Source organism: Lissotriton helveticus, chromosome 11 (genome assembly GCF_964261635.1).
Source record: "Lissotriton helveticus chromosome 11, aLisHel1.1, whole genome shotgun sequence".
NCBI lineage: Eukaryota > Metazoa > Chordata > Amphibia > Caudata > Salamandridae > Lissotriton > Lissotriton helveticus.
The window spans coordinates 1,204,194,860-1,204,222,468 of record NC_136072.1 but is presented as its reverse complement, the minus strand read 5'-3'; the positions used below and the strand labels follow the sequence as shown (position 1 = coordinate 1,204,222,468).

General features: G+C 59.6%; 1 protein-coding gene across 1 annotated transcript in view; it reads left to right on the top strand.

Moving 5' to 3' along the window:
• Positions 1-27,609, top strand: part of AACS (acetoacetyl-CoA synthetase) — a 153,003-nt gene that overhangs the window by 101,735 nt on the left and 23,659 nt on the right. Inside the window, exons 7-11 of the mRNA XM_078668027.1 lie at positions 4,951-5,015; positions 8,278-8,400; positions 16,384-16,497; positions 18,499-18,624; positions 26,252-26,321. Coding sequence (XP_078524153.1) covers positions 4,951-5,015; positions 8,278-8,400; positions 16,384-16,497; positions 18,499-18,624; positions 26,252-26,321 — 498 coding nt within the window. The remainder of the gene's footprint in view (positions 1-4,950; positions 5,016-8,277; positions 8,401-16,383; positions 16,498-18,498; positions 18,625-26,251; positions 26,322-27,609) is intronic.

Below are 27,609 nucleotides of genomic sequence, written 5' to 3'. Positions count from 1 at the left end.
GGAAGCCCACTCGAGAGAAGATCCCCATCAAGGCTCGACCCACTACTGGGGCTGTTATCGTACGAAGGGGGACCGCCTCAGGATAGCGGGTAGCGTGATCCACCAGGACCAGGATGAAGCGATGTCCCTGTGCTGTTCGGGGGTCCAGGGGCCCCACAATGTCTATTCCCACCCTTTCGAACGGGGTGGTCACCACGGGGAATGGTTGTAGGGGTGCCTTGAGGTTGCGGCCGCTCTTCCCACTGGCCTGGCAGGTCGGGCAGGACCGGCAATGGTTGGATACGTCATTTCTCATCTTGGGCCAAAAAAAGTGAGTCACCAGGCGGTGGTAGGTCTTGTCTTGGCCCAGGTGCCCGGCCAGGGGGACATCATGGGCTAGGTTCAACAGGAAGTCTCTGAAGTGGAGGGGCACCACCAGCACTCGCCCGGCCCCCAGTTCTGCGATTTTCTGTTCGCTGTACAAGAGATCATTGTCCCAATAAACCCAGTGGGCCCCGGTGGTGTCTCCTTGGCTCTGGGCGAGCGCTTGCTGTCGCAATCCCTCGAGGGAGGGGCAGGTCTTTTGCTCCTGCCGGAATTGTTCCTGGGTGGGCCCCCCTTCTTGACGCCACTGAGCCAGGTCAGGAAGCTCGGGGGGCTGTGTGGACCCCTCTGGGGTGGGGTCCGGGTGGTCGGTCTGGAGGAAGTCTTCTTCTGGAGTGATCGAGGGCGGAGGTGCTGCCCATTCTGGTTCTTCTGGTCTAGGGATGGTGCGGGTGGCCATGGACCGGGTGGTTACGCACGCCCAGTCCGGGAGACCCAACATCCCCAGATGCTCTCTTCTTTCCACAGCGGCCCACGGGGAGCTCTCGAGATCGTTCCCCAGGAGGCAGTCTACGGGGGCATCGTCACGGACAGTTACTTTCAGCATGCCGGACACTCCTCCCCATTCGAAGGGGACGCAGGCCATCCGACACAGGCTCTCCGAGTTATCTGCCGATCGGACGGGGCAAAGTACGTTTGGTAGGATTTGTTCCGGGGTCACCAGGTGACAGCGGACGGCCGTCACACTGGCCCCGGTGTCACGCAGGGCCTCGGCCTTGCGCCCATTGATGCTCACCCATTGGCTGTACTTCCGAGTGTTGGCGGGCAGGGGAGTCCGCGGGACCATGTCTCTTCCTCCTAGGCATGCCAGGGTCATGGCGGCGGGTTCCCACTCGAACTGCTCCGACTCATAGGTCTCCGTGTCTTCGGAGACTTGTTCTTCTCCCAGGGCGGCGGCCGCCATCTGGCGGGGCCCGGGGGCCTGGTTCTTCGGGCAGGTCGGGTCACTGGCATAGTGGCCGACTCGCTGGCATCGATGACACGTCACGTTAGCTCGGAACCCCGGGCGCATCGGGGGGTTTCCCCGGCCTGCTGGGGCCGGGGTGGCGTTAGTGGGTGCGGCAGGGGCGGCGTCTCTGCCCCGGCCCGGGCCTCCTCATCCTCCTCGGGGACGATGGTGACCTTGGTTGGTTCTGTTCTGCTCGTTCGGCCCACTCCGGGCCACTCGGGTGCTCTCCCACCGGTCAGCCTCGGTGACGAGCTGCCGGGGTTCAGTCAATTTACTGTCGAGGAGGTGCTGCCTGAGCTCGACAAAGCAGTTGTTGGAGAGGTGCTCCCACACAATGAGATTGAAGAGCTGTTCGTAAGTGGTTACGTTGTTACCCTTGATCCACCCCTCGAAGGCTCGGCTGAAATAGTTCACGTATTCCAACCACGTCGTACCTGGGATCCTGTGCAGTTGCGGAACCTCTGGCGGTACATTTCGGGTGTAAGTCCATATCGACTGAGGAGGGCGGCCTTCATGTGGTCATAGGACGTCATTTGATGGTCCGGAAGCTGCAGCAGGGCATCACGACCCTCGTTGACGAATCTCCCCCATAGACCGGCTCCCCAGTCACTTCGAGCGACCCGGTGGGCGGTCATGGCAATCTCATAGGCCTTGAACCACTGCTGTATGTCGTCGTTCCGGTGATATTCTCGGACCACATCCTTGGGGATGTGGACCTTCTGCTCGGTAGGACCCGGGGAGTGCGGTTGCTCGGGCACCCCTAGGTTTTTGTTCAGTTTGCGCATTTCTATCTCCGCTAGTTTGCACTCGTGCTCGTATGCCAGTCTTTTTTCTTCGAGGTCTCTCTGTCTCTGTTTTTCCTCTCGCTCTTCTCTGAGCCGTAAGTGTTCTAAGTTTATTTTTTGTTCCGCCAGTTTCAATTCTCCGTCTAATCTGAGTCGTGCCAAGTCTAACTCGTGTAATCTATTTTTTTCCCGCTCTTGGATCTCTTCATGGGAGGGGCCTGTTCTCCGTTCCTCCGTCCGGGTGGTGTTGACTTCCGGGGCTGCGGGGTCCCGGGGGGTTGCGGTATTTGTCTCTGTCCAGGCCTCTAGGGCGTTTTTGAAGTCTTCTTTTGTGCTTAGCCCGGTGGTAGCAATGCCTAAGTCCATGCAAAATTGTTTGAGCTCTCGGTGGTTGTATTCTTCCAGCTTTTCCATCTGGAACTTCTCCGCCGATCCGCTTTCTTTGGTCGTCATTGTGGTTTTAGTCGTAGGGTGAGTTACTGTCTGTACGGTACGCGTTGGTTCGGATCCCACCGCTAGCCACCAATGTTAGACGGGGACCTGGAGGGTCGGCCGAGCACAGTGATCGCACAGACAGGTAACTTACCCCCCACAGATGGACACCACACAAAGCTTATGGTAACACCTTTTATAGGCACTTCGGGTAGTAGAGTGGTACGATACAGGGCGATCAGGACACGATGATCCTCTCAATTCTAGTCTCTAGTAAGGGAAGGGGGTAGCGGGACAGTCTTGGTACCCACGGGTACGGGTGTGTAACGGTGATAGCTCACAATCCTCGAGCTCGGTGTTCGGATGGGTCAGACCGCGGCAGCGCCGGCAGGTCCCGAAGAGGTCGTAGGTGGCACGGGCCGCGGCAGCGCCAGCAGGTCCCAACGAGGATGAAGGTTACAACGGGCCGCGGCAGCGCCAGCAGGTCCCACGAGAATGCAGGTTGCAACGGGCCGCGGCAGCGCCAGCAGGTCCCACGAGGATGAAGGTTACAACGGGCCGCGGCAGCGCCAGCAGGTCCCACGAGAATGCAGGTTGCAGAGGGCCGCGGCAGCGCCAGCAGGTCCCACGAGGATGAAGGTTGCAGAGGGCCGCGGCAGCGCCAGCAGGTCCCACGAGGATGAAGGTTGCAGAGGGCCGCGGCAGCGCCAGCAGGCAGGACAATAGTTCACAAGGCAGGGCTGTGGCAGCGCCAACAGTCCGTCAAGGATGAGTTCGTCGCGGTGTCTCTCGACTCCAGGATACAACTGCCTTCCTGTCCTGGGGCTGCCTCAGTTATAGGTCTGGCGCCCTTTGATGTCCGGACCCTCGCTCTTGGAGGTCGGGAGGTCTGGGATGAGGGAGTCCAGACACCCAGCAGGGGGGTGGAGCCAGCGCCCGAGGAGGCTGGGGGTGCTCGGCACCTGGCGGGGGAGAGCCATCGACACTTCGTACTCCCATTGACCTGCCAAGTGGGCCGTTCACCTCCTGGGTGGAGGGTGGTGCCGGGATGTCGGGGCCTGGCCAGGCCCAGGGTTGGGGTCGGGCTGAGGCCGCACGGCCGCGTGGTGCCGTGTCCAAGATGGCGGCTGGGCCGGGCAATGGTGCTGACGGTGGCCCGGGCCCTGTCCTGCGGGGAGGGAGCGAGCCCTTCATGTGGCCTGTCCAACATGCCACCACCACCTGCTTCCGTGCCTGAGGGGACAGATAGTGTTTTATTTTGCGGAGTATTTTAATAATGCCCTAGCAGGTGGTGACACTTCTGTTAACCTGCAAGGTCATGGAAAGTGCCGGCTCGATCAACACCCCCAGGTTCCGCGCTGATCCCGCAGGAGTGGGACATGACCCCAACGATGGCGGCCACCATTCAGGAGACCAGATGTTACTGTTAGAACCAAACACCAAGATCTCGGTCTTTTCCCCGTTCAACATTTGCTTCACACTGTGTGTGTTACCTTGATATTTGTACTGCGTATACTGTGTATATCATGTCTACTGTCATTGGTCCGTCCATGTGCCTCGAAGGCACGGAAAAAAGGGCGGAACTGATGTCATCACGCCGGCGTGGGCCTATTGTAGGCGTCGGTGACGTCAGCGGAGTCGCGTGCGATGCCTTGTCTCTATGACGTCCAAGTCCACGTCGGCGCGAAGCTACAAAAAGAATTTCCGAATGTTGCTGACGCTAGGGGATATTCACAAGGCGAGGAATCCACAGGCAGATATTGTATCTACCAGAAAAAGCGTTACCGAAGGTAAGTAACTTGTTCTTCCCGTCTTGTTAGACATGCACCTTTCTGGATAAGCACCTTCAGGGTGTTAGCTTTGTAGGCAGGGAGAGAGGGGGACCTCTCTCCCTGCCGCCCCAGGAGCACTCAGGGGATGTACGTAGTTACAACGCGATGTTTTACATCGCAGTACTTTACGACGCATGTTTTACAACGCAAGTCGTTACCACGACTTGCGTTGTTTGGGGCTGGATAGTGAATAGTTTAATTTACTATTCCAACTCCTGCCCCCGTGGATCGTAGGGAAGTAGTTGGATAGTAAATTAAACTATTTACTATCCTGGAGCGCCCCCCAGCGCAATTCGTTGTTACAACTTGCGTTGTAAAAGTTGCGTCGTAAGGGAACTGCGATGTAACATCCGCGTTGTAAAGGATGTTCCCCGCACTCAGGTTCTGATATTCAGTGATGTGCCTCTTACAGGGCGGTGTTATCTCTGTACTCCTTTGGGGACCTCTCCCCCTGAAGCCCCAGGAGCAGCTGAGCACTGAGGGTCTGATATTCATTCAGTGAAGCCCCTCTGGGAGGGGGGTGTTGGCGCTGTACCGTGTCTCACTCGACCCCTGTCCAATGAACTGCTCCCTCTATTCTGTTTTACAGAATTACTATCCTGGGAACTGGGGCCAAGTGGTTAGCAGTGCTGGAGGAGAAGAACCTCAAACCACGTAAGGCTCTGTGTGCGCCTGCTCTGTGTGTGCGCCTGCTCTGTGTGTGCGCCTGCTCTGTGTGTGCGCCTGCTCTGTGTGCACCTGCTCTGTGTGTGCGCCTGCTCTGTGTGCACCTGCTCTGTGTGTGCACCTGCTCTGTGTGTGCGCCTGCTCTGTGTGTGCGCCTGCTCTGTGTGTGCGCCTGCTCTGTGTGTGCCCCTGCTCTGTGTGCACCTGCTCTGTGTGTGCGCCTGCTCTGTGTGTGCGCCTGCTCTGTGTGTGCGCCTGCTTTGTGTGCGTCTGCTTTGTGTGTGCCTGCTCTGGGTGCGGAGGGAGCATTCACTGCCCACACACCCCAGGGGTTCATTAACTGCCCACACACCCCATGTGTTCATTCATTCACTGCCCACACACCCCATGGGTTCATTCATTCACTGCCCACACACCCCATGGGTTCATTCATTCACTGCCCACACACCCCATGGGTTCATTCATTCACAGCCCACACACCCCATGGGTTCATTCATTCACAGCCCGCACACCCCATGGGTTCATTCACAGCCCGCACACCCCATGGGTTCATTCACAGCCCGCACACCCCATGGGTTCATTCACAACCCGCACACCCCATGGGTTCATTCATTCACAGCCCGCACACCCCATGGGTTCATTCACGGCCCACACACCCCATGTGCTCATTCATTCAGAGCCAGCACACCCCATGGGTTCATTCATTCAGAGCCCGCAAACCCCATGGGTTTATTCAGAGCCCGCACACCCCATGGGTTCATTCACAGCCCGCACACCCCATGGGTTCATTCACAACCCGCACACCCCATGGGTTCATTCACAGCCCGCACAACCCATGGGTTCCTTCACAACCCGCACACCCCATGGGTTCATTAATTCAGAGCCCGCACACCCCATGGGTTCATTCACAGCCCGCACACCCCATGGGTTCATTCACAGCCCGCACACCCCATGGGTTCATTCACAGCCTGCACACCCCATGGGTTCATTCATTCAGAGCCCGCACACCCCATGGGTTCATTCATTCAGTGCCCGCACACCCCATGGGTTCATTCATTCACAGCCCGCACACCCCATGGGTTCATTCACAGCCCGCACACCCCATGGGTTCATTCACAACCCGCACACCCCATGGGTTCATTCATTCAGAGCCCGCAAACCCCATGGGTTCATTCAGAGCCCGCACACCCCATGGGTTCATTCACAGCCCGCACACCCCATGGGTTCATTCACAGCCCGCACACCCCATGGGTTCATTCACAGCCCGCACACCCCATGAGTTCATTCACAGCCCGCACACCCCAGGGGTTCATTCACAGCCCGCACACCCCATTGGTTCATTCAAAGCTCACACACCCCATGGGGTAATTCACAGCCCGCACACCCAGGGGGTTCATTCATTCAGAGCCCGCACACCCCATGGGTTCATTCACAGCCCACACACCCCATGGGTTCATTCATTCAGAGCCCGCACACCCCATGGGTTCATTCAAAGCCCGCACACCCCATGGGTTCATTCACAGCCCGCACACCCCATGGGTTCATTCACAGCCCGCACACCCCAGGGGTTCATTCAGAGCCAGCACACCCCATGGGTTCATTCATTCACAGCCCGCACACCCCATGGGTTCACTCACAGCCCGCACACCCCATGGGTTCATTCATTCACAGCCCACACACCCCATGGGTTCATTCATTCACAGCCCGCACACCCCATGGGTTCACTCACAGCCCGCACACCCCATGGGTTCATTCATTCACAGCCCGCACACCCCATGGGTTCACTCACAGCCCGCACACCCCATGGGTTCATTCATTCACAGCCCACACACCCCATTGGTTCATTCATTCACAGCCCGCACACCCCATGGGTTCATTCATTCACAGCCCGCACACCCCATGGGTTCACTCACAGCCCGCACTCCCCATGGGTTCATTCATTCACAGCCCGCACACCCCATGGGTTCACTCACAGCCCGCACACCCCATGGGTTCATTCATTCACAGCCCACACACCCCATGGGTTCACTCACAGCCCGCACACCCCATGGGTTCATTCATTCACAGCCCGCACACCCCATGGGTTCACTTACAGCCCGCACACCCCATGGGTTCATTCATTCACAGCCCACACACCCCATGGGTTCATTCACAGCCCGCACACCCCATGGGTTCCTTCACAGCCCACACACCCCATGGGTTCATTCAGAGCCCGCACACCCCATGGGTTCATTCATTCAGAGCCCACACACCCCATGGGTTCATTCATTCAGAGCCCGCACACCCCATGGGTTCATTCACAGCCCACACACCCCATGGGTTCATTCATTCACATCCCGCACACCCCATGGGTTCATTCAGAGCCCGCACACCCCATGGGTTCATTCATTCACTGCCCGCACACCCCATGGGTTAATTCACAGCCCACACACCCCATGGGTTCATTCAGAGCCCGCACACCCCATGGGTTCATTCACAGCCCACACACCCCATGGGTTCATTCACAGCCCGCACACCCCATGGGTTCATTCACAGCCCGCACACCCCAGGGGTTCATTCACAGCCCGCACACCCCATGGGTTCATTCACAACTCGCACACCCCAGGGGTTCATTCATTCACAGCCCGCACACCCCATGGGTTCATTCACAGCCCACACACCCCATGGGTTCATTCATTCACATCCCGCACACCCCATGGGTTCATTCATTCACAGCCCGCACACCCCATGGGTTCATTCACAGCCCGCACACCCCATGGGTTCATTCATTCAGAGCCCGCACACCCCATGGGTTCATTCAGAGCCCGCACACCCCATGGGTTCATTCACAGACTGCACACCCCATGGGTTCATTCACAGACCGCACACCCCATGGGTTCATTCACAGACCGCACACCCCATGGGTTCATTCACAGACCGCACACCCCATGGGTTCATTCACAGCCCGCACACCCCAGGGGTTCATTCACAACTCACACACCCCATGGGTTCATTCAGAGCCCGCACACCCCATGGGTTCATTCACAGCTCACACACCCCATGGGTTCATTCATTCACTGCCCGCACACCCCATGGGTTCATTCACAGCCCGCACTCCCCATGGGTTCATTCACAACCCGCACACCCCATGGTTACATTCACAGCCCGCACAACCCATGGGTACATTCTCTACTAACACTCTATGGTTTCTTTAATGGCCTCCCATGCTTAGGTTTAGTTACTTCACCTCATGTGTCCTCTTTTTCTTCAGGTGAAACCCATAACCTCCAGACGATGCACACCATCCTGTCCACGGGGTCGCCTCTGAAGCCGCAGAGCTATGAGTACGTCTATCATCACATCAAGAGCAGCGTCCTGCTGGGCTCCATCTCAGGTGAGGAGGCTCGGGCGGGGGGCTGAGGGGAGAGATCTCAGACAGGGCAGCTGTGCCCTCTCACTTTATGGGCACAGTACATGAGAGTGATCTTGACACCCCCTCTCACATCTCTTGGTGTCTGTGCTGCCTGTAGAAGGCACATCCCCCGACAGGTTAGGTGGGTACAGGGCCACAGTCTTCACAGGAGACGATCCTGGGCTCCCACTCTGCTGTGCCTCGCCTGGGCTCCCACACTTCTGTGCCTCGCCTAGGCTCCCACACTGCCGTACCTCGCCTAGGCTCCCACGCTGCCTTGCCTCACCTGAGCTCCCACACTGCCGTGCCTCGCCTGGGCTCTTAGGCTGCCGTGCCTCGCCTGGGCTCTTAGGCTGCTGTGCCTCGCCTGGGCTCTTAGGCTGCCTTGCCTCGCCTGGGCTCCCACACTGCTGTGCCTCACCTGGGCTCTCACACTGTTGTGCCTCACCTGGGCTCTCACACTGCCTGCCTCACCTGTGCTCTCACACTGCCGTGACATGCCTGGGCTCCCACACTGCCGTGCCTCACTGCTGTGCCTCGCCTGGGCTCTTAGGCTGCCGTGCCTCACCTGGGCTCCCATACTGCTGTGCCTCGCCTACGCTCCCTCACTGCCGTGCCTCGCCTGGGCTCCCACACTGCCGTGACTTGCCTGGGCTCTCAGGCTGCCGTGCCTCGCCTGGGCTCCCACACTGCCGTGCCTCGCCTGGGCTCCCACACTGCTGTGACTCGCCTGGGCTCCCACACTGCAGTGCCTCGCCTGGGCTCCCACACTGCTGTGCCTCGCCTGGGCTCCCACTCCGCTGTGCCTCACCTGGGCTCCCACAATGCTGTGCCTCGCCTGGGCTCCCACACTGCTGTGCCTCGCCTGGGCTCCCACACTGCCGTGTCTCGCCTGGGCTCTCAGGCTTCCGTCCTCGCCTGGGCTCCCACACTGCCGTGATTCGCCTGGGCTCTCACACTGCCGTGATTCGCCTGGGCTCTCAGGCTGCCGTGCCTCGCCTGGGCTCCCACACTGCTGTGCCTCGCTTGGGCTCCCACACTGCTGTACCTCGCTTGGGCTCCCACACTGCTGTGCCTCGCTTGGGCTCCCACACTGTTGTGCCTCGCCTGGGCTCCCACACTGCTGTGCCTCGCATGGGCTCCCACACTGCCGTGACTCGCCTGGGCTCCCACACTGCTGTGCCTCGCCTGGGCTCCCACACTGCCGGGCCTCACCTGTGCTCCCACACTGCCGTGACTTGCCGGGGCTCCCACACTGCTGTTCCTCGACTGGGCTCCTACACTGCCGTGACTCGCCTGGGCTCTCAGGCTGCCATGCCTCGCCTGGGCTCCCCCACTGCTGTGCCTCGCCTGGGCTCCCACACTGTCGTGCCTCGCCTGGGCTCCCACACTACTGTGACTCGCCTGGGCTCCCACACTGCCGTACCTCGCCTGGGCTCCCACACTGCCGTACCTCGCCTGGGCTCCCACACTGCCGTGCCTCGCCTGGGCTCCCACACTGCCGTGCCTCGCCTGGGCTCCCACACTGCCATGCCTCGCCTGGGCTCCCATACTGCCGTGCCTCGCCTGGGCTCCCACACTGCCGTGCCTCGCCTGGGCTCCCACACTGCCGTACCTCGCCTGGGCTCCCACACTGCCGTGCCTCGCCTGGGCTCCCACACTGCCGTGCCTCGCCTGAGTTCCCATACTGCCGTGCCTCGCCTGGGCTCCCACACCGCTGTGCCTCACCTGGGCTCTCACACTGCCTGCCTCATCTGTGCTCTCACACTGCCGTGACTTGCCTGGGCTCCCACACTGCCGTACCTCGCCTGGGCTCCCACACTGCCGTGCCTCGCCTCGCCTGGGCTCCCACACTGCCGTGCCTCGCCTGAGTTCCCATATTGCCGTGCCTCGCCTGGGCTCCCACACTGTTGTGCCTCACCTGGGCTCTCACACTGCCTGCCTCACCTGTGCTCTCACACTGCCATGACTTGCCTGGGCTCCCACACTGCCGTGCCTCGCCTGGGCTCCCACACTGCTGTGCCTCGCCTGGGCTCCCACACTGCTGTGCCTCGCCTGGGCTCCCACACTACCGTGACTCGCCTGGGCTCCCACGCTGCCGTGCCTCGCCTGGGCTCCCACACTGCCGTGCCTCGCCTGGGCTCCCACACTGCCGTGCCTCGCCTGGGCTCCCACACTGCCGTGCCTCGCCTGGGCTCCCACACTGCCGTGCCTCGCCTGGGCTCCCACACTGCCGTACCTCGCCTGGGCTCCCACACTGCCGTGCCTCGCCTGTGTTCCCATACTGCCGTGCCTCGTCTGGGCTCCCACACTGTTGTCCCTCACCTGGGCTCTCACACTGTTGTGCCTCACCTGGGCTCTCACACTGCCCTGCCTTGCCTGGGCTCTCACACTGCCTTGACTTGCCTGTGCTCTCACACTGCCGTGCCTCGCCTGGGCTCCCACACTGCCGTGACTCGCCTGGGCTCTCAGGCTGCCGTGCCTCGCCTGGGCTCCCACACTGCCGTGCATCGCCTGGGCTCCCACACTGCTGTGCCTCGCCTGTGCTCACACACTGCCGTGCCTCGCCTGGGCTCCCACACTGCCGTGCCTCGCCTGGGCTCCCACACTGCCGTGCCTCGCCTGGGCTCCCACACTGCCGTGCCTCGCCTGGCTGCCGTGCCTCGCCTAGACTCCCACACTGCCGTGCATCGCCTGGGCTCCCACACTGCTGTGCCTCGCCTGTGCTCCCACACTGCCGTGCCTCGCCTGGGCTCCCACACTGCCGTGCCTCGCCTGGGCTCCCACACTGCCGTGCCTCGCCTGGGCTCCCACACTACCGTGCTTCGCCTGGGCTCCCACACTGCCGTGCCTCGCCTGGGCTCCCATACTGCCGTGCCTCGCCTGGGCTCCCACACTGTTGTGCCTCACCTGGGCTCTCACACTGCCTGCCTCACCTGTGCTCCCACACTGCCGTGCCTCGCCTCGCCTGGGCTCCCACACTGCCGTACCTCGCCTGAGTTCCCATATTGCCGTGCCTCGCCTGGGCTCCCACACTGCTGTGCCTCGCCTGGGCTCCCACACTGCCGTGCCTCGCCTGGGCTCCCACACTGCTGTGCCTCGCCTGGGCTCCCACACTGCTGTGCCTCGCCTGGGCTCCCACACTGTTGTGCCTCGCCTGGGCTCCCACACTGTTGTGCCTCGCCTGGGCTCCCACACTGCTGTGCCTCGCCTGGGCTCCCACACTGCTGTGCCTCGCCTGGGCTCCCACACTGCTGTGCCTCGCCTGGGCTCCCACACTGCTGTGCCTCGCCTGGGCTCCCACACTGTTGTGCCTCGCCTGGGCTCCCACACTGCCGTGCCTCGCATGGGCTCCCACACTGCCGTGACTCGCCTGGGCTCTCAGGCTGCCGTGCCTCGCCTGGGCTCCCACACTGCCGTGCATCGCCTGGGCTCCCACACTGCTCTGCCTCGCCTGTGCTCCCACACTGCCGTGCCTCGCCTGGGCTCCCACACTGCCGTGCCTCGCCTGGGCTCCCACACTGCCGTGCCTCGCCTGAGCTCCCACAGTGCCGTGCCTCGCCTGGCTGCCGTGCCTCGCCTGGGCTCCCACACTGCCGTGCATCGCCTGGGCTCCCACACTGCCGTGCATCGCCTGGGCTCCCACACTGCTGTGCCTCGCCTGTGCTCCCACACTGCCGTGCCTCGCCTGGGCTCCCACACTGCCGTGCCTCGCCTGGGCTCCCACACTGCCGTGCCTCGCCTGGGCTCCCACACTGCCGTGCCTCGCCTGGGCTCCCACACTGCCGTGCCTCGCCTGGGCTCCCACACTGCCGTGCCTCGCCTGGGCTCCCACACTGCCGTGCCTCGCCTGGGCTCCCACACTGCCGTGCCTCGCCTGGGCTCCCACACTGCCGTGCCTCGCCTGGGCTCCCACACTGTTGTGCCTCACCTGGGCTCTCACATTGCCTGCCTCACCTGTGCTCCCACACTGCCGTGACTTGCCGGGGCTCCCACACTGCCGCGCCTCGCCTGGGCTCCCACACTGCCGTGCCTCGCCTGGGCTCCCACACTGCCGTGCCTCGCCTGGGCTCCCACACTGTTGTGCCTCACCTGGGCCTCACACTGCCTGCCTCACCTGTGCTCCCACACTGCCGTGCCTCGCCTGGGCTCTCACACTGCCGTGCCTCGCCTGGGCTCTCACACTGCCGTGCCTCACCTGGGCTCTCACACTGCCGTGCCTCACCTGGGCTCTCACACTGCCTGCCTCACCTGTGCTCTCACACTGCCGTGACATGCCTGGGCTCCCACACTGCCGTGCCTCACTGCTGTGCCTCGCCTGGGCTCTTAGGCTGCCGTGCCTCACCTGGGCTCCCATACTGCTGTGCCTCGCCTACGCTCCCTCACTGCCGTGCCTCGCCTGGGCTCCCACACTGCCGTGACTTGCCTGGGCTCTCAGGCTGCCGTGCCTCGCCTGGGCTCCCACACTGCCGTGCCTCGCCTGGGCTCCCACACTGCTGTGACTCGCCTGGGCTCCCACACTGCAGTGCCTCGCCTGGGCTCCCACACTGCTGTGCCTCGCCTGGGCTCCCACTCCGCGGTGCCTCACCTGGGCTCCCACAATGCTGTGCCTCGCCTGGGCTCCCACACTGCTGTGCCTCGCCTGGGCTCCCACACTGCCGTGTCTCGCCTGGGCTCTCAGGCTTCCGTCCTCGCCTGGGCTCCCACACTGCCGTGATTCGCCTGGGCTCTCACACTGCCGTGATTCGCCTGGGCTCTCAGGCTGCCGTGCCTCGCCTGGGCTCCCACACTGCTGTGCCTCGCTTGGGCTCCCACACTGCTGTACCTCGCTTGGGCTCCCACACTGCTGTGCCTCGCTTGGGCTCCCACACTGTTGTGCCTCGCCTGGGCTCCCACACTGCTGTGCCTCGCCTGGGCTCCCACACTGCCGTGACTCGCCTGGGCTCCCACACTGCCGTGACTCGCCTGGGCTCCCACACTGCTGTGCCTCGCCTGGGCTCCCACACTGCCGGGCCTCACCTGTGCTCCCACACTGCCGTGACTTGCCGGGGCTCCCACACTGCTGTTCCTCGACTGGGCTCCTACACTGCCGTGACTCGCCTGGGCTCTCAGGCTGCCATGCCTCGCCTGGGCTCCCCCACTGCTGTGCCTCGCCTGGGCTCCCACACTGTCGTGCCTCGCCTGGGCTCCCACACTACTGTGACTCGCCTGGGCTCCCACACTGCCGTACCTCGCCTGGGCTCCCACACTGCCGTGCCTCGCCTGGGCTCCCACACTGCCGTGCCTCGCCTGGGCTCCCATACTGCCGTGCCTCGCCTGGGCTCCCATACTGCCGTGCCTCGCCTGGGCTCCCACACTGCCGTGCCTCGCCTGGGCTCCCACACTGCCGTACCTCGCCTGGGCTCCCACACTGCCGTGCCTCGCCTGGGCTCCCACACTGCCGTGCCTCGCCTGAGTTCCCATACTGCCGTGCCTCGCCTGGGCTCCCACACCGCTGTGCCTCACCTGGGCTCTCACACTGCCTGCCTCACCTGTGCTCTCACACTGCCGTGACTTGCCTGGGCTCCCACACTGCCGTGCCTCGCCTCGCCTGGGCTCCCACACTGCCGTGCCTCGCCTGAGTTCCCATATTGCCGTGCCTCGCCTGGGCTCCCACACTGTTGTGCCTCGCCTGGGCTCCCACACTGCCGTGACTCGCCTGGGCTCTCAGGCTGCCGTGCCTCGCCTGGGCTCCCACACTGCCGTGCCTCGCCTGGGCTCCCACACTGCCGGGCCTCACCTGGGCTCCCACACTGCCGGGCCTCACCTGGGCTCCCACACTGCCGGGCCTCGCCTGGGCTCCCACACTGCCGTGCTTTGCCTGGGCTCCCACACTGCCGTGACTCGCCTGGGCTCCCACACTGCTGTGCCTCGCCTGGGCTCCCACACTGCCGTGCCTCGCCTGGGCTCCCACACTGCCGTGCCTCGCCTGGGCTCCCACACTGCCGTGCCTCGCCTGGGCTCCCACACTGCCGTGCCTCGCCTGGGCTCTCACACTGCCGTGCCTCGCCTGGGCTCCCACACTGCCGTGCCTCGCCTGGGCTCTCACACTGCCGTGCCTCGCCTGGGCTCCCACACTGCCGTGCCTCGCCTGGGCTCCCACACTGCCGTGCCTCGCCTGGGCTCCCACACTGCCGTGCCTCGTCTGGGCTCCCACACTGCCGTGCCTCGTCTGGGCTCCCACACTGCCGTGCCTCGTCTGGGCTCCCACAGTGCCGTGCCTCGTCTGGGCTCCCACACTGCCGTGCCTCGTCTGGGCTCCCACACTGCCGTGCCTCGCCTGGGCTCCCACACTGCCGTGCCTCGCCTGGGCTCCCACACTGCCGTGCCTCGCACTCCTCAATTGATGCACCCTTTGTTGCAATCACGCGATGCCACCTTGCCAACCGGCTCCCTCCAGCTGAACCCCCAGGCCGGTGCGATTTTGACTCCTGACCTGAAACTTTGCACACACAGTAGTGCAGTCAGAGACTCCGCCAGAGCAGCACGTAGTCCGCGCTGCTTGCTCACCACGAGTGTGTGGTGAGGGCAGAGCTTTCGGTCTCGCCTGTCTGTCTACCTCTGCACCGGCGGGGTGTCAAGGAGGCACCATGAATGGCTGACTTTGCATTTTAATGTGGTGATGTGGACCACCAAACTAAAATACGTTAGTATAACGCCTGATGCGTGGTTCTTGGCAGGGCTGTTGCCAAAAAATGGCAGAAGTAGGTATCTCCTTGCCACTCCCCACAGTGGCTGTAATGGGCTTCTCCTCTGATGTGAAGAGTTATTTGTGGCTCTTGTGTTCCATTTTCCACTGAGTGATAATACATTTTTGTGTTTTTTATTTCCCAACACATATTCCTTTTCGTATTTTTTGCCCGGGCTCAGTTGAGGCCTTTGGTGCTAAACTGTTGGGCAGTCTGTACTGTGCAAGTACTTTCTTACTAAGCTTGTGTCAGCACATCGTATACGCTGATTGGCCTGTGCACAACACACAGTACATACTGCTTGGCCTGTGTGCAGTCCACTGTTCACGCGGCTTGTCCTGTGTACAACACACTGTACACGCTGCTTGGCCTGTGCAAACATGCGGTGCACACTACTGTAAACACTGATTGGCCTGTACATAGCACACTACACGCTGCTTGGCCTGTGCGTAGCCCACTGTACACGCTGCTTGGCTTGTGCACAGCACACTGCACGCTGCTTGGCCTGTGCTCAGCACACTATACATGCTGCTTGGCCGGTGCGCAGCAACACTGAACACACTGCTTAGGCTGTACGCCGAACACCGTACACGCTGCTTTCCCTGTGTGTAGTAAACTGTCCATGCTTGGCCTGTGCACAGCACACCGTACATGCTGCTTGGTCTGTGCGCAGCACACTGTACACGCTGCTTGCCTTGTGCGCAGCACCAGGTACACGCTGCTTTGCCTGTAAGCACTGCACTGTACATGCAGCTTGGCCTGTACTACGCACGCTATTTCCACGGTTTGGTGAGTGCACACTGCACTATACACTGCTTGAGCTGTGTGCAGCCCACTAAATCCCTTGCTTGGCCCATATGCAGTACACAGTGCACGCTGCTAGGCCTTTGTGTGTGTAGCTCATAGTACTTGCTGCTTTGTCTGTGTGTGGCACAAAGTACTTGATGGTTGGCTTGTGTGTCGCACACGGGTACACAGCTTGGCCCGCTTGTACTACAAGGTACTTGCTGCTTGGCCTGTGTGCGGCACCCACAAGTTGCTGCTTGGCCTGTGTCCGGCACCCGGGACTTGCTGCTTGGCCTGTGTCCGGCACCCGGGACTTGCTGCCGGGACTTGCTGCTTGGCCTGTGTGCGGCACCCGGGACTTGCTGCTTGGTTTCCTGTTGGATGGTTATTTTCCTGTGATGTGACTGTCTGTGGACTCTCAGACTGACCTCTTTTCTTTCTCTTCCTCCAGGTGGTACAGATATTATATCCTGTTTCATGGGGCAGAATATGACCATTCCCGTGTACAAGGGAGAGATCCAAGCCAGGAACCTCGGCATGGCTGTGGAGGCCTGGAGCGAGGAAGGTCATTCATCTGTTTAATTTTCTAGATTAATACTGACACAGGAGGTCTGTTGAGTGTGGTGGGTGATGGCCAGGAATGGAGTGACCTTGACTTGGGTGATGGTCAGGGATGGAGTGACTGTGAGTTGGGTGATTTTCAGGAAAGGAGGAATGTCCTTGAGTTGAGTGATAGTCAGGAATGAGGTGACCTGGAGTTGAGTGATGGTCAGGCCTGGAGTGACCTGGAGTTGAGTGATGGTCAGGGATGGAGGAGTGACCTTGAGGTGAGTGATGGTCAGGGATGGAGTGACCTTGAGTTGGGTGATGGTCAGGGATGGAGTGACCTGGAGTTGAGTGATGGTCAGGGATGGAGGAGTGACCTTGAGGTGAGTGATGGTCAGGGATGGAGTGACCTTGAGGTGAGTGATGGTCAGGGATGGAGTGACCTTGAGGTGAGTGATGGCCATGGATGGAGTGACCTGGAGTTGAGTGATGGTCAGGGATAGAGGAGTGACCTTGAGGTGAGTGATGGTCAGGGATGGATTGACCTTGAGTTGGGTGATGGTCAGGGATGGAGGGACCTTGAGTTGGGTGATGGTCAGGGATGGAGGAGTGACCTTGAGGTGAGTGATGGTCAGGGATGGAGTGACCTTGAGGTGAGTGATGGTCAGGGATGGAGTGACCTTGAGTTGAGTGATGGTCAGGGATGGAGTGAACTTGAGTTGGGTGACGGTCAGGGATGGAGTGACCTTGAGTTGGGTGATGGTCAGGGATGGAGTGACCTTGAGTTGGGTGATGGTCAGGGATGGAGTGACCTTGAGTTGGGTGATGGTCAGGGATGGAGTGACCTTGAGTTGAGTGATGGTCAGGGATGGAGTGACCTTGAGTTGGGTGATGGTCAGGGATGGAGTGACCTTGAGTTGGGTGATGGTCAGGGATGGAGTGACCTTGAGTTGGGTGATGGTCAGGGATGGAGTGACCTTGAGTTGGGTGATGGCCATGGATGGAGTGACCTTGAGTTGGGTGATGGTCAGGGATGGAGTGACCTTGAGTTGAGTGATGGTCAGGGATGGAGTGACCTTGAGTTGGGTGATGCATCAGGGATGGAGTGACCTTGACTTGTGTGATGGTCAGGGATGGAGTGACCTTGAGTTGGGTGATGGTCAGGCATGGAGTGACCTTGAGGTGGGTGATGGTCAGGGATGGAGTGACCTTGAGTTGGGTGATGCATCAGGGATGGAGTGACCTTGACTTGTGTGATGGTCAGGGATGGAGTGACCTTGAGTTGGGTGATGGTCAGGGATGGAGTGACCTTGAGGTGAGTGATGGTCAGGGATGGAGTGACCTTGAGGTGGGTGATGGTCAGGGATGGAGTGACCTTGAGGTGGGTGATGGTCAGGGATGGAGTGACTGTGAGTTGGGTGATGGTCAGGCCTGGAGTGACCTTGAGTTGAATGATGGTCAGGGATGGAGTGACCTTGAGTTGGGTGATGGTCAGGGATGGAGTGACCTTGAGTTGGGTGATGGTCAGGCATGGAGTGACCTCGAGTTGAATGATGGTCAGGGATGGAGTGACCTTGAGTTGGGTGATGGTCAGGCATGGAGTGACCTCGAGTTGAATGATGGTCAGGGATGGAGTGACCTTGAGGTGGGTGATGGTCAGGGATGGAGTGACCTTGAGTTGGGTGATGGTCAGGGATGGAGTGACCTTGACTTGGGTGATGGTCAGGGATGGAGTGACCTTGAGGTGGGTGATGGTCAGGCCTTGAGTGACCTTGAGTTGAATGATGGTCAGGGATGGAGTGACCTTGAGTTGGGTGATGGTCAGGGATGGAGTGACCTTGAGTTGGGTGATGGTCAGGGATGGAGTGACCTTGAGTTGGGTGCTCTGATGCTCAGACGTGTTGGTGCTGTATGAAGAGACCCTCAAGAGGTGTGAACTCGCTTGGAGTTGGAGTGGACACGACGGTGTCTCCAGGGCCTTAGAAGTGAATGTTCACTGCTCCTACTTACTGTCTGACAGGTAAACCCGTGTGGGGAGAGAGTGGTGAGCTCGTCTGCACCAGGCCCATCCCGTGCCAGCCCACGCACTTCTGGAACGACGACAACGGCTGCAAGTATCGCAAAGCCTACTTCTCCAAGTTCCCAGGTAGGATTTGCACACCGGCCTGTTAGTGGTAATTGGTCATTGCAACCTAACCCGGTTGGAAGAAAATGAGATGCATTCTGCATGTGTGGTTCTCTGGGACCTGCTTGTCTTCTCGGGTCTCCTCTGTGCCTGAGCTGGCTCCTTGGGTCGTATATGTGATATCTATTAGTGTTAGAAATTGCAGAGTTTGCTTGGTAGTGCACCTTTGAAGCCCGTCTTTGCAATAGAAATGTTTTCTCCTGTGGTGGGCGCAGAACTTGGAGTGACATAAATAATTACCTTGAATAAAAAGAGCAAAGCATGTGACCTCTCCTCCTTTAAGGGAGGTATTTCGAGGGAGAGGGGCTCCCGCCTTGAACAAAATTGTAAAACAAACACCACAAAATAATATATTTTCAACAACATTTTCACCTGCATTGGTGAAAATCCATAGGTTCTGAATGGTCACTAATTAAATATTCAATTGTAATGTGAGCTGCAGCCAAGTCTGATCTTCTCCGGGGACGTCGCAAATCACCCCCTCCTTACCCCAAACAGAAACATGGAATCTTGGCAGCAAAACAATGGATTTTTCAATGTATTGGCCCAGAAACGGTGGCTAAAGATCTGCAGGTTGAGCAGATCCTAATCCAGCTCCAGTTATGCACGTTCGTGCAGCCTATCGTTGTTAAGGGGGCTTCACCTCTGTCTCTACTGAATGTTTCCACTCTGGCCCTTCCACAAAGCTTCTCAGTCACAGAGTTGTAGAAATGTGGCTTTATGCGGCGCACAGTCTGCACCTGGCGTGGTGTCAGGGTTTCTCAGTAGCCCAAGCGCGACTTCTAAGTGGTTCTGAGGTCTCCATCCCACACCGAAGCCTGGTTCACTTTCTGTACCTCATGCCAGAGACTTTACATGAAAGAGGTTGGTTGAACAAATCCAACGTTGTACAGATGTCACAATCACAGGCCATTGACCTGGCTCCAGTGTTGCAGGCAGTAGATCTGGGTGTGACCTCTGCAGGCCATAGACCGGGCTCCCAGTGCTGCAGGCCGCACATCTAGGTGTGACCTCTGCAGGCCATAGACCGGGCTCCCAGTGCTGCAGGCCGCACATCTGGGTGTGACCTCTGTAGGCCGTAGACCGGGCTCCCATTGCTGCAGGCCGCACATCTGGGTGTGACCTCTGCAGGCCATAGACCGGGCTCCCAGTGCTGCAGGCCGCACATCTGGGTGTGACCTCTGTAGGCCATAGACCGGGCTCCCAGTGCTGCAGGCCGCACATCTGGGTGTGACCTCTGCAGGCCATAGACCGGGCTCCCAGTGCTGCAGGCCGCACATCTGGGTGTGACCTCTGTAGGCCATAGACCGGGCTCCCAGTGCTGCAGGCCGCACATCTGGGTGTGACCTCTGCAGGCCATAGACCGGGCTCCCAGTGTTGCAGGCTGTAGACCTGGGTGTGACCTCTGCAGGCCATAGACCTGGCTCCCAGTGCAGCATGCTGTAGATCTGGGTGTGCCCGCTGCAGGCCATAGACCTTGCTCCCAGTGTGGCAGGCAGTACATCTGAGTGCGACCGCTGCAGGCCGTAGATCTGGCTCCCAGTGTTGCAGGCTGTAGATCTGGGTGTGTCCTCTGCAGGCCATATACCTGGCTCCCAGTGTTGCAGGCCTTCGATCTGGGTGTGACCTCTGCAGGCCATAGACCTGGCTCCCAGGGCTGCAGGCAGTAGATCTGGGTGTGACCGCTGCAGGCCGTAGATCTGGCTCCCAGTGTTGCAGGTAGTAGATCAGGGTGTGACCTCTGCAGGCCATAGACCTGGCTCCGATTGCTGCAGGCAGTAGATCTGGGTGTGACCTCTGCCGGCCATAGACCTGGCACCCAGTGCTGCAGGCATTAGATCTGGATGTGACCGCTGCAGGTCATAGTCCTGGCTCCCAGTGTTGCAGGCAGTAGATCTGGCTGTGACCTCTGCAGGCCATAGACCTGGCTCCCAGTGTGTCAGGCCGTAGATCTGGGTGTGACCGCTGCAGGCCATAGACCTGGCTCCCAGTGTTGCAAGCTGTGGATCTGGGTGTGACCACTGCAGGCCATAGACCTGGCTCCCAGTGTTGCAGGCTGTAGATCTGGGTGTGACTGCTGCAGGACATAGACCTGGCTTCCAGGGCTGCAGACTGTAGATCTGGGTGTGACCTCTGCAGGCCATAGACCTGGCTTCCAGGGCTGCAGACTGTAGATCTGGGTGTGACCGCTGCAGGCCATAGACCAGGCTCTCAGGGCTGTAGGCAGTAGATCTAGGTGTGACCGCTGCAGGCCATGGAGCTGGCTTCCAGGGCTGCAGACTGTCGATCTGGGTGTGACCTCTGCAGGCCATAGAGCTGGCTTCCAGGGCTGCAGACTTTAGATCTGGGTGTGACCGCTGCAGGCCATAGACCTGGCTCCCAGGGCTGCAGACAGTAGATCTTGGTGTGACCGCTGCAGGCCATAGACCTGGCTTCCAGGGCTGCAGACTGTAGATCTGGGTGTGACCGCTGCAGGCCATAGACCTGGCTCCCAGGGATGCGGGCAGTAGATATGGGTGTGACCGCTGCAGGCCATAGACCTGGGTTCCAGGGCTGCGGACTGTAGATCTGGGTGTGACCTCTGCAGGCCAAAGACCTGGCTTCCAGGGCTGCAGACTGTAGATCTGGATGTGACCGCTGCAGGTCATAGATCTGGCTCCCAGGGCCACAGGCAGTAGATCTGGGTGTGACCTCTGCAGGCCAAAGACCTGGCTTCCAGGGCTGCATACTGTAGATCTGGATGTGACCGCTGCAGGCCATAGACCTGGCTCCCAGGGCTGCAGGCAGTAGATCTTGGTGTGACCGCTCCAGGCCATAGACCTGGCTTCCAGGGCTGCAGACTGTAGATCTGGGTGTGACCGCTGCAGGCCATAGACCTGGCTTCCAGGGCTGCAGACTGTAGATCTGGGTGTGACTGCTGCAGGCCATAGACCTGGCTACCAGGGCTGCAGACTGTAGATCTGGGTGTGACTCCTGCATGCCATAGACCTGGCTTCCAGGGCTGCAGGCAGTAGATCTGGGTGTGACCGCTGCAGGCCACAGACCTGGCTCCCAGGGCTGCAGGCAGTAGATCTGGGTGTGACCGCTGCAGGCCATAGCCCTGGCTTCCAGGGCTGCAGACTGTAGATCTGGGTGTGACCGCTGCAGGCCACAGACCTGGCTCCCAGGGCTGCAGGCAGTAGATCTGGGTGTGATCGCTGCAGGCCATAGCCCTGGCTTCCAGGGCTGCAGACTGTAGATCTGGGTGTGACCGCTGCAGGCCATAGACCAGGCTTCCAGGGCTGCAGACTGTAGATCTGGTTGTGACTGCTGCAGGCCATAGACCTGGCTCCCAGGGCTGCAGACTGTAGATCTGGGTGTGAGCGCTGCAGGCCATAGACCTGGCTTTCAGGGCTGCAGACTGTAGATCTGGGTGTGACTGCAGCAGGCCATAGACCTGGCTCCCAGGGCTGCAGGCAGTAGATCTGGGTGTGACCGCTGTAGGCCATAGACCTGGCTCCCAGGGCTGCAGACTGCAGATCTTGGTGTGACCGCTGCAGGCCATAGACCTGGCTCCCAGGGGTGCAGGCAGTAGATCTGAATGTGACCGCTGCAGGCCATAGTCCTGGCTCCCAGTGTTGCAGGCAGTAGATCTGGCTGTGACTTCTGCAGGCCATAGACCTGGCTCCCAGTGTGTCGGGCCGTAGATCTGGGTGTGACCGCTGCGGCCATAGACCTGGCTCCCAGTGTTGCAAGCGGTAGATCTGGGTGTGACCACTGCAGGCCATAGACCTGGCTCCCAGTGTTGCAGGCTGTAGATCTGGGTGTGACCGCTGCAGGACATAGACCTGGCTCCCAGTGTTGCAGGCCGTAGATTTGGGTGTGACCTCTGCAGGCCATAGACCTGGCTTCCAGGGCTGCAGACTGTAGATCTGGGTGTGACCTCTGCAGGCCATAGACCTGGCTTCCAGGGCTGCAGACTGTAGATCTGGGTGTGACCGCTGCAGGCCATAGACCTGGCTCTCGGTGCTGCAGGCAGTAGATCTAGGTGTGACCGCTGCAGGCCATAGAGCTGGCTTCCAGGGCTGCAGACTGTCGATCTGGGTGTGACCTCTGCAGGCCATAGAGCTGGCTTCCAGGGCTGCAGACTGTAGATCTGGGTGTGACCGCTGCAGGCCATAGACCTGGCTCCCAGGGCTGCAGGCAGCAGATCTTGGTGTGACCGCTGCAGGCCATAGACCTGGCTTCCAGGGCTGCGGACTGTCGATCTGGGTGTGACCTCTGCAGGCCATAGAGCTGGCTTCCAGGGCTGCAGACTGTAGATCTGGGTGTGACCGCTGCAGGCCATAGACCTGGCTCCCAGGGCTGCGGGCAGTAGATATGGGTGTGACCGCTGCAGGCCATAGACCTGGCTTCCAGGGCTGCGGACTGTAGATCTGGGTGTGACCTCTGCAGGCCAAAGTCCTGGCTTCCAGGGCTTCAGGCAGTAGATCTGGGTCTGACCGCTGCAGGCCATAGACCTGGCTTCCAGGGCTGCAGACTGTAGATCTGGGTGTGATCGCTGCAGGCCATAGACCTGGCTTCCAGGGCTGCAGACTGTAGATCTGGGTGTGACTGCTGCAGGCCATAGACCTGGCTACCAGGGCTGCAGACTGTAGATCTGGGTGTGACTGCTGCATGCCATAGACCTGGCTTCCAGGGCTGCAGGCAGTAGATCTGGGTGTGACCGCTGCAGGCCACAGACCTGGCTCCCAGGGCTGCAGGCAGTAGATCTGGGTGTGACCGCTGCAGGCCATTGCCCCGGCTTCCAGGGCTGCAGACTGTAGATCTGGGTGTGACCTCTCCAGGCCATAGACCTGGCTTCCAGGGCTGCAGACTGTAGATCTGGGTGTGACCGCTGCAGGCCATAGACCAGGCTTCCAGGGCTGCAGACTGTAGATCTGGTTGTGTCTGCTGCAGGCCATAGACCTGGCTCCCAGGGCTGCAGGCAGTAGATCTTGGTGTGACCGCTGCAGGCCATAGACCTGGCTCCCAGGGCTGCAGACAGTAGATCTGGGTGTGACCGCTGCAGACCATAGACCTGGCTTCCAGGGCTGCGGACTGTAGATCTGGGTGTGACCGCTGCAGGCCATAGACCTGGCTTCCAGGGCTGCAGATGTGTAGATCTGGGTGTGACCTCTCCAGGCCATAGACCTGGCTTCCAGGGCTGCAGACTGTAGATCTGGGTGTGACCGCTGCAGGCCATAGACCAGGCTTCCAGGGCTGCAGACTGTAGATCTGGTTGTGACTGCTGCAGGCCATAGACCTGGCTCCCAGGGTTGCAGACTGTAGATCTGAGTGTGAGCGCTGCAGGCCATAGACCTGGCTCCCAGGGCTGCAGGCAGTAGATCTTGGTGTGACCGCTGCAGGCCATAGACCTGGCTCCCAGTGTTGCAGGCCGTAGATGTGGGTGTGACCGCTGCAGATCATAGACCTGGCTCCCAGTGTTGCAGGCTGTAGATCTGGTTGTGACCTCTGCAGGCCACAGACCTGGCTTTCAGGGCTGCAGACTGTAGATCTGGGTGTGACTGCAGCAGGCCATATACCTGGCTCCCAGGGCTGCAGGCAGTAGATCTGGGTGTGACCGCTGTAGGCCATAGACCTGGCTCCCAGGGCTGCAGACTGCAGATCTTGGTGTGACCGCTGCAGGCCATAGACCTGGCTCCCAGGGCTGCAGACTGTAGATCTGGGTGTGACCGCTGCAGGCCATAGGCCTGGCTCCCAGGGCTGCAGGCAGTAGATCTTGGTGTGACCGCTGCAGACCATAGACCTGGCTCCCAGGGCTGCAGGCAGTAGATCTTGGTGTGACCGCTGCAGGCCATAGACCTGGCTCCGTGTTGCAGGCCGTAGATGTGGGTGTGACCGCTGCAGACCATAGCCCTGGCTCCCAGTGTTGCAGGCTGTAGATCTGGGTGTGACCTCTGCAGGCCATAGACCTTGCTTCCAGGGCTGCAGACTGTAGATCTGGGTGTGACCGCTGCAGGCCATAGACCTGGCTCCCAGGGCTGCAGGCAGTAGATCTGGGTGAGAACGCTGCAGGCCATAGACCTGGCTTCCAGGGCTGCAGACTGTAGATCTGGGTGTGACCTCTGCAGGCCATAGACCTGGCTTCCAGGGCTGCAGACTGTAGATCTGGGTGTGACCGCTGCAGGCTATAGACCTGGCTCCCAGGGCTGCAGACCGTAGATCTGGGTGTGACTGCTGCAGGCCATAGACCTGGCTTCCAGGGCTGCAGACTGTAGATCTGGGTGTGACCGCTGCAGGCCATAGACCTGGCTCCCAGGGCTGCAGGCAGTAGATCTTGGTGTGACCGCTGCAGGGCATAGACCTGGCTTCCAGGCCTGCAGACTGTAGATCTGGGTGTGACCGCTGCAGGCCATAGACCTGGCTTCCAGGGCTGCAGACTGTAGATCTGGGTGTGACTGCTGCAGGCCATAGACCTGGCTCCCAGGGCTGCAGACTGTAGATCTGGGTGTGACCGCTGCAGGCCATAGACCTGGCTTCCAGGGCTGCAGACTGTAGATCTGGGTGTGACCACTGCAGGCCATAGACCTGGCTCCCAGGGCTGCAGGCAGTAGATCATGGTACAGACCTGGAAACCAGTAGTGTATACCGTAGATTTGGCTTCGAGTGGTGCAGGCTGCAGACCTCTCTCCGAGTAGTGCAGTACTGGTCGCACGAGCACTCGTGCGACCAGAAGAATGGTGAGATTTCGGAGGGCTACATACGCCGTGAATATTACGAATGGATCGCTTCGTGGCCTCAGGTTTACCGTAATGCAAGTGGATCAAGAGGGACATTCCCTGTGTCTGATAGATTGGAGCTTCTAGTCGACGGTCGTGACACTTTTCTGAATAGACTTCATTTCTGATATACGTCATTATTTGTGGACGTTAGGAAAATATCTGTGATTACATTCAGTGCCCTAATATGAAAATGTTGACTTTCTTAAGAATAATATACGGTTCCATCAGTGCAGTTACTATTTGAAGGTTGACGTGAACATTTGTTAAAATATTACAATCAAGCCCTGAAGAAGTCCCAAGAGGGATGAAACGCGTTGGCGGCAAGCAATTCTGTAATGTTTTAAAGAAATCCGAATAATAAAGAATGAAATCACCTTCAATCAAGTTTCTGAGATTGCTTATCTTTGGGACGCCGTTCCTTGTTGCATTATGCTCTTTGGTGTGATTTGATGTACATTTATATATATTATATACTCATGAACTTTGGTGCGGGGACATTTCTTGTTCTTTGGTCATAAGTGAATTTAAATCCATGTTTTGGGATGTATATGGGTCACATCGCAGACTCTACGCACAGGGATTAGAAGAGAATAGGCTGGCATCAGTAGTGATATTTAGTGCTGGTCTTGCATAGCTCTGACCCTTTGCCGTATATTGTTCCAAGGGCACCAAGGGGCAGTGCCAGACATTGGAAGGGCAGTACCAGAGACAGTAAGGGTAATGCCAGAGACTGGTTGGGCAGTAAGGGCAGGGACAGCCTCATGCACGTGCCTCTACCTCCTCTGTCCTAACAAGTGACCTTTCACCCCTTGTTCCTACTGCAGGTATCTGGGCTCATGGAGACTACTGCAAGATTAACCCCAAGACTGGGGGCGTCGTCATGCTGGGGCGCAGGTGAGGGGCGCGTTATTGCTTCATCCTTCGTGTCTGATGCATCACTGTGCACGTGTTTATCCTCAATCAATCAATCAGCGATTTTTAAAGCACGCTACCTACTGAGGATGGTTTCATGGTGCTGGGGGGAGAAAGGGAGTAGTGCCGAGGAAACGGTGGGTGTTGAAGCAGGTGGAGGCGACTGCGTTGATCTGGCGGGTCATGGTGGAGAAGTGTGGCTCAATGGTTAGAGCAGGCAGACCTTGATGCAGAGCTCTGGCCAGGGATCAGGGTTCGATTCCCGCCTCGACGGGTCTCCGGCTCATTAATTCCCCTGACTGGATATTCTCGCCTCAGTGCCTGTTCTGATCATGTGTCCCACGCTGCAACTCTGGGCAATAGCTTGCTTAGTCTCCACAACGCCCCAAAAGCGCTGGGATGCCTGGCTGCACCTGGGGGGTGCCCAGGAGTGGACATTTCCCAGGAAAGCCAGGAAGGGTTCCTAAGCGGTATACGGACAGCGCCGGGACACCTCCGGTGGAGGTAGCTGTGCGCTTTACAAATTCCGACATTTACATTTATTTTACATGGTGAGGGAGGAGTCGAGGATGATGCCAAGGTTCCGGGCGTGGTTAGTAGGGGTTGGTGGGTTCCCGAGGCCGAAGGGCCACCAAGTGTTGTCCCAGGTGGAGGTGCAGGGCCCGAGGATGAGGACCTCGGTCTTCTCTGAGTTGAGCTTCCAGCAGCTGCTGCTCATTTAGGCTGCGACGTTCCTTCCTGAAAGCTGAGTCTGGTGTCTTCGGGGTTCTTCGTGAGGGAGAGGATGAGCTGGGTGTTGTAGGCGTAGGATAGCCTCTGTGGCATTTCCCCCTCCACCCCTGTGCACGTGGGCTCTTCCACGCACACTACTTGTGCCAGTGAGAGAGGGAGAACCAAGCAGAAGTATTGTCCCACCTGAGATAGGTTTTGGGGTGTGCGAGAGGGGCAGGCGGCACCGCGGGCTCCACCGGGCCCCACTCTCCCCGCATCACCAGGGTGCCCTCTGGCCCAGAGGAGATGCTTAGCTCAGACTTTCACCCACCCCTGTGGCTCGGTCGTAAAGCACCTGTAGTGATTCGGGGTGTTTGTTGGGTGGGTTTGTGTTGGGAGCTTGGAAGTGGCACTTTAACCGATCCCCCCTTGCAACCGATCCCCCCTCCCACGTTGGCTCCCATCTCTGAGCAGACTGTGGACGTGGACCCGCAGTGCCTGTCCCTCCTCGGCTTCAAGGCCCTCTGTGACCACCGTGGTGTGAAGTACCAGCATGCCT